The sequence below is a fragment of the Sinohyriopsis cumingii genome, chromosome 10 (genome assembly GCF_028554795.1).
Source record: "Sinohyriopsis cumingii isolate HCF-2022 chromosome 10, ASM2855479v2, whole genome shotgun sequence".
Taxonomy (NCBI): domain Eukaryota; kingdom Metazoa; phylum Mollusca; class Bivalvia; order Unionida; family Unionidae; genus Sinohyriopsis; species Sinohyriopsis cumingii.
In genome coordinates, this window is record NC_142970.1 from 94,904,052 (window position 1) to 94,919,612 (window position 15,561).

Genomic DNA, 15,561 nt, shown 5'->3' on the forward strand with positions numbered 1-15,561 from the left:
GAAATATCTTTTGATGGACTGTAGTAGTCAAAAAAACTGGCTGGGAAGTATCTTTTGATGGACTGTGATGGTAGATAGGCTGGCAGGGAAGTAACTTTTGTTGGACTGTGATGGTAGATAGGCTGGCAGGAAAGTAACTTTTGATGGACTGTGATGGTAAATATGCTGACTGGGAAGTATCTTTTGATGGACTGTGGTGGTAGATAGGCTGACTGGGAAGAACCTTTGGCTGGGAAGTATCTTTTGATGGACTGTGGTGGTAAATAGGCTGGCAGTGAAGTGTCTTTTGATGGACTGTGGTGGTCAATAGGTTGGCAAGAAAGTATCTTTTTATGGACTGTGGTGGTAAATAGGCTGGCAGGGAAGTGTCTTTTGATGGACTGTGGTGGTCAATAGGTTGGCAAGAAATTATCTTTTTTTGGACTGTGGTGGTAAATAGGCTGGCTTGAAAGTATCTTTTGATGGACTTTGGTGGTAAATGAGCTGGCTGGGAAATGTATTTTGATGGACTGTGGTTTGTTAAGTAGGCTGGCAGGGAAGTAACTTTTGATGGACTGTGATGGTAGATAGGCTGGCAGGGAAGTAACTTTTGATGGACTGTGATGGTAAATATGCTGGCTGGGAAGTATCTTTTGATGGACTGTATTGGTGAATAGGCTGGCTGGGAAGTATCTTTTGATGGACTGTATTAGTAAATAGGCTGGCTGGTAAATATATTTTGATGGACTGTATTCATAAATAGGCTGGCTGGGAAGTATCTTTTAATGAAATGTATTGGTAAGTAGGCAGGCTGGGAAGTATCTTTTGATGGACTGTATTTTTGGGGAAGTGGCTTTTGATGGACTTCGGTGGTAGATAGGCTGGCTGGGAAGTGGCTTTTAATTGCTTGTGAAAACTATCATGTTCGTTAGTTTTCATGTTCATTTTCCATGAAGCATCATATTTAACAAGGTCATTAATCTTATCATTTTCAAGAGGGACCTGACCATATTTGACTGAGTTATTGCCCCTTATTGATTCAGTGCTAAACCCAATTCTCAGTCCTCAGGCCTTTAGTTGGACATGGTGCGGAGATAGTATCCTTGCTGGTAGTAACTTATTCATTGAGTAGCAGGAACATCAGATAAATGAATCACTTCACAGAATAGTGGAGGAAATCTATTCCCAGGTAATACAAGACAGCCCAATATATGGAGATGGAATTAATGAGGTTCCAATGGAATGAAAGATACATTTTTCTTTTAGATTTGAAAATATCTTATGCCACCAGTATAATTGTCTTTAGTTTTAAATTTATATTAGGAAGCTTCAAAAGTACAGATTGTTTAGTAAATGATATGTTATAATGAAGTTGGGCCCTGGTGTGTCACTGAGTCCCACATAGGGACACATCAGTCACTGAATCCCACATGGGGACACATCAGTCACTGAATCCCACATGGGGACACATCAGTGCATAGACCCAGGTCAAACATTGACTTCCACAGAATACTTAACATTCTTTCTGCAATGTATTTTTTGCAGGATATTACTGTGTACCAGAATTGGTAATACCGGGTACAATATTAACAGTGAAGTATAGCTGTCCTCAGGGATTCTACTGTACCAATGGGACAGGACATGACTGGCAGCCCTGTCCTGCTGGGACATATGGAAAAGCCAAGGGACTGTCTCAGGCCTCAGACTGCACACCATGTGATGCTAAAAAATACTGCCAAGGTAATGTATAGAATTACAAATCTGCATAATTATTTCAGACATGCTTTAGGTATTACTTTTTGTATGTTATCTTTGGGAAGGACATGAAGCTCTATTATTTATTTATATTAAACTGTGCCATTTAAAATTGTCAGGGTATATTTGTCTTGAAGGGTACCACTCAAAACCAGCCAAAGTAGGTCACAGTCATTTTTCTTTTCTTAAACAGACTAATAATATAGTTAGGGTTTGGGACCATACTGCATTAGGGCAATCATAATAGAGCATTATGTGGAATTATTACATAGAAAATACTTTGTAATATATCTGTATTGTGAGAGGTTCAATGTAAAAGTTGCATTTTAAAGAGGAATGTTAAACAATATTTGCTTATGTTTTTTCAGTTACAAACAAATGAACTATATATACATGGCTCATCTAAGACCATGAGACTTGATCACATTGAGTTGATCACAGAGACTTGATCACGAGACATGATCTTAATTGCACAGAATTGATGCAGATTATTATACATGGAACATTTTGCAACTTAAATCTTGTATACATCCCAGTCACTATTACTGAAGAATTGTTTGCTTTTACAGCACATCAAAACTTGTTTAGTGTGAACTGCTTTCTATTTTGTTTTCATTTTTATGTCTTAAATGTAATTCAGATATATTTTCTCCTGTTACCACCAATGGTACAGTATGAGTACCATGGAATGAACATGTGCTATGTACTGAAACCAGGCTATTGTGATCTGCTTTAATCAAATAGTGCTAGAAAATGACTTGTTTGTGCCACTAAATCATGAATCTATTTTGAACTGGTGATTACTGTCAACTCTTGTGTGATATGTTTGCCATGATAAAGCCTTCATTGTGATTTAAATATAATTTAAATTGGTGCATTTGATATTTAAGACAAGCTATTATACGATACAAACATATTCCAGGTACAAACTTGACATCCCCATCAGGTCTTTGTATGGAGGGATACTATTGCATGTCAGGAGTTGACCGTCCCAACCCAGTTATGTTAAATGAGGACCAGTGTCCCACAGGAACTGTCTATCCAATCATTGGACACAAGTGTCCAACAGGACATTACTGCCCGGAAGGCACAGATTATCCTATTGGCTGTCCAGCTGGTACATACCAGAATCTGACCAATCAGAAAGCATGTAATAGTTGTCCTGCAGGTTATTTCTGCTATGCCAATACCTCAGATTACACTCCAAATATTTGTCCATCTGGCTATTATTGTCCAGTCAATACAACTAAGCCCAACCAGTATCCATGCCGACCAGGATATTTCTATAACTTGACTGGGGCTGTAAGTGCTGCAGATTGTATTCTGTGTACACCTGGAATGTACTGTGCTGGAAACGGAAGTACCAGTCCTACTGGGAACTGTTCTGCTGGATGGTACTGTACAAATGGATCCACTACTAGTCAGGTAAGCTACCTTTTTTGTAATCTGTGTCAGCCCATGCAGAGGTTGTATGGTGTCAGTCAATGCAGTGGTTATATGGTGTCAGTCACTCTGTCTGTCCAATTTGCTTTTAAATCACAAACTTTATTTTTGCACAACATATTTTGAGGAATTAATCTTAAGCAAGTCAGATGAAACCTATTATGAAGAATACATAAATAAAGTGTAATTTTTACCTTGTACATGATAATATATGTTTGATTGAAATTTGTATGGTTGGGAATATTTAATTGAACTTTGCTCCATCATATATAGATATGAGATTTCAAATGTGCAAATTAATTCACTCATTCCTAGTTAAATCTTGACACAAGATGGATCATCTGATAGCTGTTTCTTTAGTCAATGGCTTAAAATGAATCATGACCAGGAAGTTTAAATACCAGAATGTCACAAAATAGATGACCCTACTATCAGGTTATTTGGATGCATTTATGTATCACAAGAAAAAGATAATATTTTTTTTTACTTATTATCTTAAGACAACGACATATGGAGGGAAGTGTGGACTTGGATACTACTGTCCAGAAGGATCATATACACCAATCCCATGCACAGCAGGACAATACTGTGGCTCAGTTGGTCTGGCTGCCCCCACAGGATACTGCGATGGAGGTTATTATTGCCCCCAGGGTTCGGATTCTAAGCAAAAGATTTTATGCCCAGTTGGTCACTACTGTCCTAAAGGAAGTGACCTACCAACTCCATGCAGAAATGGCACCTATAATCCACGTACAAGGCTTCAAAATGAGACAGAATGCACCCCTTGTGATGGTGGTTCATACTGTAATGGCACTGGTCTCAGTAGTATCAGTGGACCTTGTGGGGCAGGTAAGTACCAAAATTAGGTCGATCTTAGTCACAGAGACATGTTTACCTAATGTAGTTGTTGAAATAGCTATGTATACCGTGTACAACGGTGAATCACCACAAGCTGTTATAGATGGAGTTGTAATTGAAATCCATCTTAGTAGTAAAATGGCCTTTATTTGACGGTTGCAGATGTGTATGTTGCAGTAATTAACACCTATTGTAGACTAAACAATATAAAATTTTAGTTTAATTGCATGATTTTAAAATGGTAATGAACTGAGGAACAGATAACTCCAATCATTATCACATGATTAGTTTTGAAAATTGGTTTGTCATTTAATCAAAATAATCAATGATTGGTCAGAAGGTCAAATGATACAATGCTTGATTATAATTTTTCAAAATCTAATAACAAGTATCCAGTTGATATTTCTAGTTTAGAAAAGATCTGTTCAGTAGATGAAAGCAGCCCATTGTTTCATTCATTTGATGAAAAGCTAAATCCACTAAATCAGTATCTGTTTACATATTTCTGTACGAAATTTAAATTCCAATTAAGAAATCTGGTTTGAAAGTCCAAGATATTATTGTTGATGTCATGGGTTTGTTCCTCTCTATTTTAGGATTTTACTGTCCAGCTGGCCAGACACAGCCCAACCCCTTTAGTTACCGATGTCCACCTGGGTACTATTGCACTCAAGGTCTTGCTGATCCACGCATCTGTCCCATTGGATATTATCAGGATGATTATGAACAGTCAGCATGTAAACAATGTTCTGCAGGTGAGTAAATCTACCGTTTCTCCACTACCCCAACATCAGTAATTCTTTCCTTAGCACATCTTAAATCCTGGGTTCAATCATGGATCAAGCATGCAATGGTATGTGATTGCCATCCTGGGTTGATGTTGAGAGTTTCTTCCTGGCATTTTATTTAGTTTCATCCATGTTCAAAACTAGGTTATGACAATATCAAGCCATTGACAGTGTGTTATATTGCTTGTTAGAATTTCTTGTGCAATTGGCAAATAATGGTTTATACAGTTTTTCCTCAAATGCATCCCTTTAGACAGGCTTTTGCTGTTAAAACAGGTATTATTATCAGAATGGTTACCTCCACAGTTAAACCACGTCCAGCAGGTTTGTACCGGCTGACACTATGTGTCTCATCCCTTGCCTCAACCATGCTGGTATACTTGGACCTCATAATCCATTGCCTTAGTTATTAAATAGCAAATGGTAATTATTAATAACAACATTACAGAAAGACCCAGACTTAAAAAATGTGAGAATCGCTGCATAATAATATAAATCAATAAAAGATCCAACCTTTTAGCATCCACAGTGATGCATCATCACAGGATTCTGACAAAACCAATCAAGATCTGATTGCTTTAACCCCATAGGGAGACAAATCACCAATCAAGAGTTACTTCTCTTATATAAAAAAACCCAAAGGGAGGAAAATCAAATAAATTCCTTGCATTTCATGCATTTTTTTGTACCCAGCACATGAATTTCTTTTTTTATGTTTTGCCAAATAAATGTTTAATGTTGAGTTTGTATCCTTTTGTCCGTGATTTAAATTTGATCTATAAGCAGATGCACTGTTGCAGGTATGCAAGCACTTGTATGATCACAAAGTGGTCTGGTGTATCCGGAATTACTAAGGTGTTCTGGGTTCAGTAAGATCATATTATGTGCCAGATACCTCACTGGAAGTGGACCTAATAATCTTACATTGACCCAATAAAGTGCAGAAAGTAGTAATGCAAAATTGGGCCAGTACCTCAGCATCTCAAGACATGAGGGGAAATTGCTATCATAAAAATTTACCCCGTTTTCCCAGCTCATGTAGAGGTAGATTTGAAGTACAATCTCTTTATAAGAAAATTTCTGGTAGTATCTTTAGTAACATGTTTCAGTGAATGATTACCATCGTTTGCACGCTTCCATTTATTAATGTAAATTTGCATGTTCAGTATTATACATATCATGACTTAATTACAGGGGCCCCAAGTGGCCGAGTGGTCTAAAGCGCTCTCCATTACGGCTCACTGCCATCTCACCTCTGTCTGCGTGGGTTCGAGTCTTGGACTCGGCTGATGTGGGTATGTAAGAAAGCTTGCCAGTAGCTTCTCGTGGGTCGGTGGTTCTTTCCGGGTTTTTTTCAGGTTCTTCCTCCACCATTAATACTGGCCGCCATGTATAGCCTATCATGTGCTGAAAAATGGCATTAAACCCTACAACAACAACAACAACAACTTAATTACATCTCTGTAGGTAATCTGGAATTGAATAGCTAAATATACTATAGCTTGTTGCATATTTCACAAGTCAGCATGTCTTATTGTTCATTCTCTTCCCCAGGATATTATTGTGACAGCAGCAATGGCACAGCCATTTCCAGTCTCAGTGGCTATGAGTGTCCTAGGGGATATTATTGCCCCACCAAGACAGAGAGATCTAACCAGCATCCATGCCCACCAGGGACCTACAATAACCATACCAAGCTCTCTGCTGCATCCGAATGTCAGGCCTGCACGCCTGGATACTACTGTCTCAACTCTGGGCTATCTGAACCACAGGGGCTTTGCTATGGAGGGTAATAATAATAATAATAATAACAATAACAATAATATTAAGGTCACATTCTTATAAACCTCTTCCATTTGTGAATGGCTAATCCTAAATCTGCTTAACATCCTTGAAATTGTAAAAAGAACAAAGTACACTCACTAGACTGACCAGCTGGCATTATTATGGGGTGGTAGATCATGGTTTACACAGTCAAATTGAAATCATAGAAGGACAGAAAATAGCATCTTTTTAGACTCTGATCTGCCAGAGGATTACAGAGTGGTTGCTTCTGTGTCTATGCTGCTTTCTTGAAATCATAAAAAAACATCAAAACTCAAGGAAGTGGTTCTGACTTGTCAGCATCATGTGGGGTCTATGAAGTATCCAAGAAATTATTAAAGGAATAAAGACCATCTGTTAGATTCTAAAATGACAAAAGGCTCTGCTGTAACTTGGTGGTGAAGTATTGGACTCCTAACCCATGGGACATGTGTTGAATAGCAGCTCAGGCCAGCTTGTTGGCTGTCTTGGCTTGTCACTTGAAAAGGCTCTTTGCTTCTCATTTCACTGGCATGATATAGCCAGTAATGTGTTAAGAGTTCTTTGAAACCAACAAAATAAAGAAATGACTGCCAAGTGTATTATAAAATGATGTATATGAATAAATATTGTCACGTTATCTCATATCAGGTGATGATCATTCTTGAGAGAACGCTTCCATAAGGATTTTAGAAGAATCATTGCAAAAAATTTAGTGTAAAATATAAACTTACTGTTCTCCCTTTTTATAGCACTGTTCATGGGAGTCATTGAGGGGACTACCAGCTATATGTTAAGGATGGAGGGATGTAATAGTGAGGGACTCATGCGTAATATTGTGTTTTGCTTTGCATCTTCTTTTAATAAGTTAAAATACTGTACTACATAATTTATATAAATTGTGTTCATAAATTGTAATTCTAGAACTTTTGTTGACTGTTTCTTTGGCTTTTGCTTCCAGATTTTACTGTAATGGCAGCACAGTTCAACCCAATCCATCTGATGGAAATTGCCCATTGGGAAACTATTGCCCAGTGGGCAGCTACGAGCCAACACCATGCCCAGAAGGCACAATTACACCAAGTATAGGCAGTGACCAGGCAACGGATTGTCAGTTCTGCAAGCCTGGGAATTACTGTACGCCTGAGAGCTCTAGGAATGGTTAGTCTTTGAAAATATTGAATTTAAATGTTTTTTCCTTGATCTGAAAAACATTGGCAAGACAGAAGTATTAATATCACTGGCAGTTTTTTTGTTGACATTGTTGGCATTTATGTTAGTGTCAGATTTTTATGTTTGACTTTGTTACTCTCCATCCATTTCATATGTATTATGTACTATTAAATGGAAACTATAGTATATCATGTTAGATTTTAGCACTATGCTGCAGATTAGGATAAGATTACTAGTTCATACCATCAACATAGTCAATGATTCCTTTAACATAATTACATGAGGGATAGTTGGTTTAATATTAATTTCTTCCTAACTTGAACTCTGGCTGAGACCAGAAGATTTACAAATACTCCTACAAATATGTTATTCTTATGATAGTAACCTAACCGGAGATGAATTCCATTTGGTAGTACTTTTTCCTGTCTTTTTTTATAGTGATCTAACCAGAGATGAATTCCATTTGGTAGTACTTTGTCCTGTCTTTGTTGATAGTGATCTAACTGGAGATGAATTCCATTGGGTAGTTTTTTGTCCTATCTATGTTGATATGAGACATTTTTACCCAATGAAATTTATAAGTGCAGGATTAGGATACAGTGTTATCACTGTATGATTATATATATATGCAATTAACTGACTACAAACAATGCAAAACTAGTATGTAACTAGCCTGAGTGCTTTAGATTCTTAATGGGTCTTTTTCAAAGGCAAATGCAAAACATAGACAAGAAATATCTTCCACCATCTGCAACAAGTCATAGTCATGTAAAGTTGTGCAACACAATGATTTTTCTGCTTTATTTGTTTGTTTTGTATTTTCCTTTGAAAAAGACTCATTAAGAGTCAAAAGCACTCAAGCTAATTACATACTAGTTTTGCACTGTTTGTAGTCAGTTTATTGCATTTATCTTAATCAATCCTTGACAAACGTGATCCCTTGCTGGATCCAGTGCACTTGAAAGGACTGTTATTTGCCATATGATTTGTATTCTTTATATATATATATATATATATATATATATATATATATATATATATATATATATATATATATATATATATATATATATATATATATATTGATGCTCTTGAATGTAGTATACATTATGCATATATAGTATTTAAATATACATTTTTGCTTCTTTCAAATTAATCAACTTAATTTTAATATTATGTTTTTTTACACAGGCTACAGTTTGAAGTGCAGTGCAGGGTACATATGTGTCAATGGGTCCAGTGTGCCTAATCCTATTGATGGAGTTAAAGGATACATTTGCCCCTTGGGCCATTTCTGTACAGAGGGTGCTGTTGTAGAGACTGCCTGCCCTGTGGGGACCTATGGACCTCAGACTGGTCTTGGTGAGTTAAATAATTAGAAAAAACACAGCATTACCATTAAGTTTTCTTAAATTTAGCAAATTCTGCAATTTGCAACTGAATTTGGGTGGGTGATTTGTTTATTTGGAACTTGTGTGCACATTTACCAAAAGCCGAAAGCCACCTATTTTGGAGAAGTAATCACGATGTAGTCAAATATTATGCAATTACATAGTGTACAGTAGGACCATTTAGTCACATGTACAGAGGACCATTCAGTCATATGTACAGAGGACCATTCACTCACATATACAGAGGACCATTCAGTCACCTATACAGAGGACCATTCATTCACATGTACAGAGGATCATTCAGTTATATGTACAGAGGACCATTCAGTTACATACAGAGGACCATTCAATCATATGTACAGAGGACCATTTAGTCATATGTAATGAGGACCATTTAGTCACATATACAGAGGACCATTTAGTCATATGTACAGGGGACCATTTAGTCATATATTTATAATGTTTATTTCAATATCAACTTCTAAAAAATGGCTGGATGCTACTGTTGAAGTTTAAATAAAATATGGTCATTATTTTGAATTCCAACTCTGAACAAAATGTTTTTGTTCTTTAATATAATATAATAATATTCACTTTAAGCACTTATTAGTATCTGTTCTTCTTACAAACTTACATTATTACAACAGTGATATTTCCCATCAAACTTACCTTATTACAACAGTGATATTTCCCATCAAACTTACCTTATTACAACAGTGATATTTCCCATCAAACTTACCTTATTACAACAGTGATATTTCCCATCAAACTTACCTTATTACAACATTGATATTTCCCATCAAATGTACCTTATTACAACATTGATATTTCCCATCAAAGAACTTTCCATAACAGGATGACTTTATTATGAACAGGACCGGTAGCTTTTCGTAGTTACTGGACCAATCAGCCAATGGAGGGGTTTGGTCAGTTTCAAACACTGTTTCAATATGCATATTTTATACTCCATCACTATTAAGCTAAATCAAATTTTTACTGAGTTTGTTATCTTACTAATTTTCCAATAAATTGAATACTTGTGTGCATCTTAAATAGACAGCGTGTGTTTGCACTTAAAGGAATTTTAAAAACAGAGTAAAACACAAACTCAAGTTTAAATTTATTTTTAAAGTCTACAAGTTTTAGTGGCTTCTAGCTCTCATTGTTTCATATAGGCTTATGATCCAATATTTTTTCCTATAGAAAGAACTTCCATTATTATAATCAGCATAGATATGCACACTTTCATCAATAAAGGAAATAAGCCCCATTTTTGCAGAATACTGTCATGTTCCATTCATATTAAAAACACTATCAATTTGATGCAGATGTTTTTTTAATTGTCTCTTTGCACATTGATTTGTCATGCAAATCTTGCTCATTGAACACAGGTAATGGCATTTAAGACCTGAGCAATATGACCTTGTTAGAGAGAAAATTTCGTGATGTGATATTTTTATTAAAATAAAGTTTTGGGCAAGCTTTGTTATGATGTTTATCTTTTTCTCTAATTTACTTCAAAGACCATATTTTTTCAACAGCTAAATGCACAGAGTGTCCAGCAGGAACAACCTGTCCAAGAACTGGAATGAATGCCACTGAGCCTTGTCCTTCTGGGTACTATTGCTATAATGGAACATATAACCAAGGAATTCCATGTCCAAAAGGTAAGTACCAGTCTAAATGAAAGAAACAGGTAGTTAACTGTACTGGTAGGGACAAAGAATCAAGCTGCTAACTGTAATGGTAGAGAGTCAAACAGCTAGGTGTTTAGATAGGGACAGAGAGTAAAACAGTTAACTGTACTTGTTGGGACAAAGTTATGTCTTCATATTTTTTTATAGGCATTAATGTAAACTGTAGACATACATCCAAACTATTAATATATTTTAAAAGAGAAAATCAGGAAAATAGCTGTTATTGTTTTGCTTGTAAATTCTAGATGACTGAAAATATGCACACTTTTGCTTTCTGACTGGAATCATTTTGTCATCTGCTTAACATTTCTATTTGCAGATAAGCCATCAAATACACATTTTGTAACTTTTGATCCCTGGTGTTTAAGGATGTTTACATACCATGACAGATTTAACTCAGCTGGATATAAGTTTAATTCTTGCTTTGGTCTTGATAGTATTATTGTTATTTATAAAATCTCTACAAGCCATGAGTCAGTCCATGTTCATCAGTAGACGTATCATGCCATTCTTTCTCCTACATGCAGTTGTCATTCTTTTCTTGAAATTTCAGCTAAAGCTTTGGTAAACTGGTATATCATGTTATCTAGTAATCTTAACTATTGTGGAAAATACTTGTTTTTGGACTTAATTAAGAAACACTTTGCTTTTCCTGTCAATAGCCAAATGAAAACAAGTCACATTTGCTTTAAATTGCCAACTCTGGTAATCAAGTGGACTAATTGATTTAAAAGGAATCATTTGATATTCCAATGGTCATGTAATAATTTACAATTTTGTTGGAAATGTGACTGTCTTGGTCATGTAATCATTGACAATTGTATGGAAATGTGACAGCCCTAGTTATATAATCAGTGACAATTTTATGGGAATGTGTATGCCTTGGTCATGTAATTATTGACAGTTTGTTGGGAATGTGCCTACATTGGTCATATAAACATTGACAGTTTTATTGGAAATGTGACAGCCTTGGTCATGTAATTATTGACAGTTTTATCGGGAATGTGACATCCTTGATATTCAGTATGATTTGAGACATATGTTCAGCTGATTAAAGAAAGCTAATCCTTCCTATCTGTTTGATATGGTGTTCATCAACTGTTCCACAGTGAAATGTCTCAGTCAATTCCAGAACCTACTGCCCCCACAGTCAAAAGTCTATCATTTCATAAAGCTACAACCCCCACACTCAGATATCTTTCTTTTCAGGAACCTACAACCCACACACAGGAATGTCATCTGTGTTGGAGTGTTTAGGATGCCCTTCAGGAAGCTATTGTGGAGCAACTGGACTCTCTAATGTCAGCGGTAACTGCTCCTCAGGATACCTCTGTATTGAGAATGCCACCAAGTCTACACCAAATGATGGTCTCAATGGACCATGTCCAGTTGGTCATTACTGTATTGAAGGTATGCTGAAACTCTTAAAAATATACTCGTTACAGGATGAGTTTATTATTTTGCCTAACCACTATGTCTTTAAGGTTTATAACATCAGTCATGGTATTTCCAGATTCCTGCATTTTGCATTACAAAATGTGGCATGTCAGCTGTACATTGGTCATTTATACAGCTTTAGTCACAACAACACCTTAGACAATTGATTCCCCCTGTGTTTTGTTATTCTCCTTGATCATCCTGGATGTGTAGATTAACAGAGCTTGGTGATGACCTATCCCCATGGTTTTATTTGCATTGACAATGCTCAGCTTACCACTGTCACTGCCTTTAGTATCAATCATGATATTTTCAGATCTTCAAATAGTCACAAGGCTTTGTAGCAGATGTTCCATTACAGTCACCTTGCATCATATCTTTAATTACAGTCACAAGGCCTTGTAGCAGATGTTATATTACAGTCACAAGGCATTGCAGCAGATGTTCTATTACAGTCACAAGGCCTTGTAGCAGAAGTTCCATTACAGTCACAAGGCATTGCAGCAGATGTTCCATTACAGTCACAAGGCCTTGTAGCAGATGTTCCATTACAGTCACAAAGGCCTCATAGCAGATGTTCAATTAGTCACAAGGCCTTGTAGCAGATGTTCAATTAAAGTCACAACACATTGCAGCAGATTTTCAGTTAAAGTCACAAGGCATTGCAGCAGATGTTCTATTACAGTCACAAGGCCTTGTAGCAGATGTTCGATTACCATCACATTTGTAGCAGATGTTACATTACTGTCACAAGGCATTGTAGCAGATGTTAAATTACAGTCAAAAGACCTTGTAGCATATGTTCCATTACAGTCACAAGGCCTCATAGCAGATGTTCAATTAGTCACAAGGCCTTGTAGCAGATGTTCAATTAAAGTCACAAGACATTGCAGCAGATTTTCAGTTAAAGTCACAAGGCATTGTAGCAGATGTTAAATTACAGTCAAAAGACCTTGTAGCATATGTTCCATTACCATCACATTTGTAGCAGATGTTCCATTACCATCACATTTGTAGCAGATGTTCCATTACCATCACATTTGTAGCAGATGTTACATTACTGTCACAAGGCATTGAAGCAGATGTTAAATTACAGTCACAAGACCTTGTAGCAGAAGTAATTAAATAACCTGTATTAGTAATGCTGTGAGATATCACTTTTATTACAAGTATTACATATAATTTAGCATAGCATTATTTTGCATATTTGCATGATTAGTAAAACTGGAACATAATTAAGACTTCTGGGGATATCATGGGGTATGTTTCTAGCAAGAGCAGAAAAGCGTTGCTTTTTCCTAATCATGCAGAACGTTAATATGTCTGATGTTTGTCCAAAAGTGAGATTACAATGAAATTATGTAACATCTATACCACAGGAACATCTGCAGCTGAGAAGTGTCCACGAGGAACATTGAGAAATCTGACAGGTGGTAGATCTGTTGATGACTGCTTCCCATGCACTGCAGGGTATTACTGTGACTCGGAGGGTATGACTGGTCCCACAGGAGAATGTGCTGAGAGATATTACTGTTCTGACACAGCCAGAGTCAACAGCAGTATGCCATCTATATACCTCTGTCCTCCTGGATTCTACTGTCCCAGTGGGACAGCTGATCCTATTGGATGTCCTCCAGGTACATAAAATCACAAAACCATCATCCTTTTGAACTTGTTGGCCTCACTTTTTGTAGATAGTTTGAATTGGCCTGATTGGCCTTGAAATCAAGTTCATTGCTTGCACTTGTACTTGAATGGTCATATGAACACAGTGTTTTGTAGAAATACAAGTAAATTTTGACCAAATTTTATATTTAGTCGCATTCCAATACACAAGTTGGTAGCACTTTGATGGTAATTTGAAAATAAATCGTCTCAACTTTGGCTTTGCATCTGTAATGGCTTGTGACCTTGAAAACATAAACAAGTATATATGGAATTTTATCAGGCTGAATTTGCTTATGTATCTGAAGTATACTTTGACTAATAGCAGGTAAATAACTTTCCCCCCATTATAATACTGTTATATTTAACCAAACTTAGCATGTAATTATATTCTGACATTGATACAGATAACTTAAGTGATATTCTATCCATGATATCGAAGTTCAAGGTCAGATACGTTTGTAGAACACTTATGGGTATTTTGTGAACATTCTTAACCCTGACAGGTAAAAATAGATTTGTTTACAAGTTTGGTATGTACAAGTTTTTTAAGAGTAAAATAGATAGTTTTAGTTCTCGGGAGCTTAAAACAATACAAGGATAGAAGAAACAAACTTATCTTGGATTCTTAGAAATTCATTTTAGTTTCTAACTCCTTAATCAATGATGTGTTGGGGGTGGGTGGTGCTCTGGACATAGATGTGAACAGGACTTTTGGGAGATTATATTTTTGTCTATATTGCCTATTGTTATTATTAGTATCATCACTGTCATTATTTTGGAATGTTCTAGGTACCTATCAAGACTCAGCAGGAATGACTTCGTGCCACGAATGCCCAAGTGGATTTTTCTGTATGGGCAACACTAGCAATCCAGAGTCCTGCCCTGTGTTCCACTACTGCCCCAATGGCACCTCTGATCCCATATCCTGCCCAGATGGACAATATACACAGGGCACTGGAAAGGAGGCACCATTAGACTGTGACTACTGCCCAGCAGGTTAGTTTAGTTTTGTTTTGTACCTGATGGTGGTATGAGCCACACATTATAAGAGTCTCATCAAGGTCATTAATTGATTATAAGAGCCTTGTTAAGGGCGTTAATTGCTTCAGTAAATGAAATATTCAGCTACATTAGAGAAACTCATAGGTAGCAAACTATGACTTTTGGAAACTACAGTATTTACCCAATGATAGGCCCCTGCAAAATAATAAGCCTATACCCTATTTTTACATATATTTGGCAAATACTTAACATATTGTTATGTGGGGCTAAGATTTCCCCTACTTTTTGACAAACTTTTAGACTGCACCGGGGTCTTTTAATGGTAGAAATGCTGTCTATCTGTTTACAGTGTAATATAATAGGTATCTTATAAACTGTTCATTTAAACTGCTTATGATATGGAACATCCAAGATCATGTAATAAGTGACAGCTTCTACCCCAACTGTGACTCTCTTCTACCCTCAAAATGGCTATGGCCCTGACTGGGACTCTCTTCTGCCCTCAATATGGTTATGGCCCTGACTGGGACTCTCTTCTACCCTCAACATGGTTATGGCCCAGACTGG

General features: G+C 36.5%; 1 protein-coding gene across 1 annotated transcript in view; it reads left to right on the forward strand.

Annotated features, from left to right (window-relative positions):
• The window catches only part of LOC149790601 (uncharacterized), a 400,967-nt gene that overhangs the window by 284,793 nt on the left and 100,613 nt on the right, over window positions 1–15,561 (forward strand). The window contains exons 92-102 of the mRNA XM_089972700.1: window positions 1,525–1,719; window positions 2,657–3,159; window positions 3,678–4,026; window positions 4,632–4,790; window positions 6,378–6,612; window positions 7,588–7,787; window positions 8,991–9,161; window positions 10,732–10,857; window positions 12,097–12,297; window positions 13,704–13,961; window positions 14,782–14,988. Of these exons, the coding sequence (XP_089828826.1) occupies window positions 1,525–1,719; window positions 2,657–3,159; window positions 3,678–4,026; window positions 4,632–4,790; window positions 6,378–6,612; window positions 7,588–7,787; window positions 8,991–9,161; window positions 10,732–10,857; window positions 12,097–12,297; window positions 13,704–13,961; window positions 14,782–14,988 (2,604 nt within the window). The remainder of the gene's footprint in view (window positions 1–1,524; window positions 1,720–2,656; window positions 3,160–3,677; window positions 4,027–4,631; window positions 4,791–6,377; window positions 6,613–7,587; window positions 7,788–8,990; window positions 9,162–10,731; window positions 10,858–12,096; window positions 12,298–13,703; window positions 13,962–14,781; window positions 14,989–15,561) is intronic.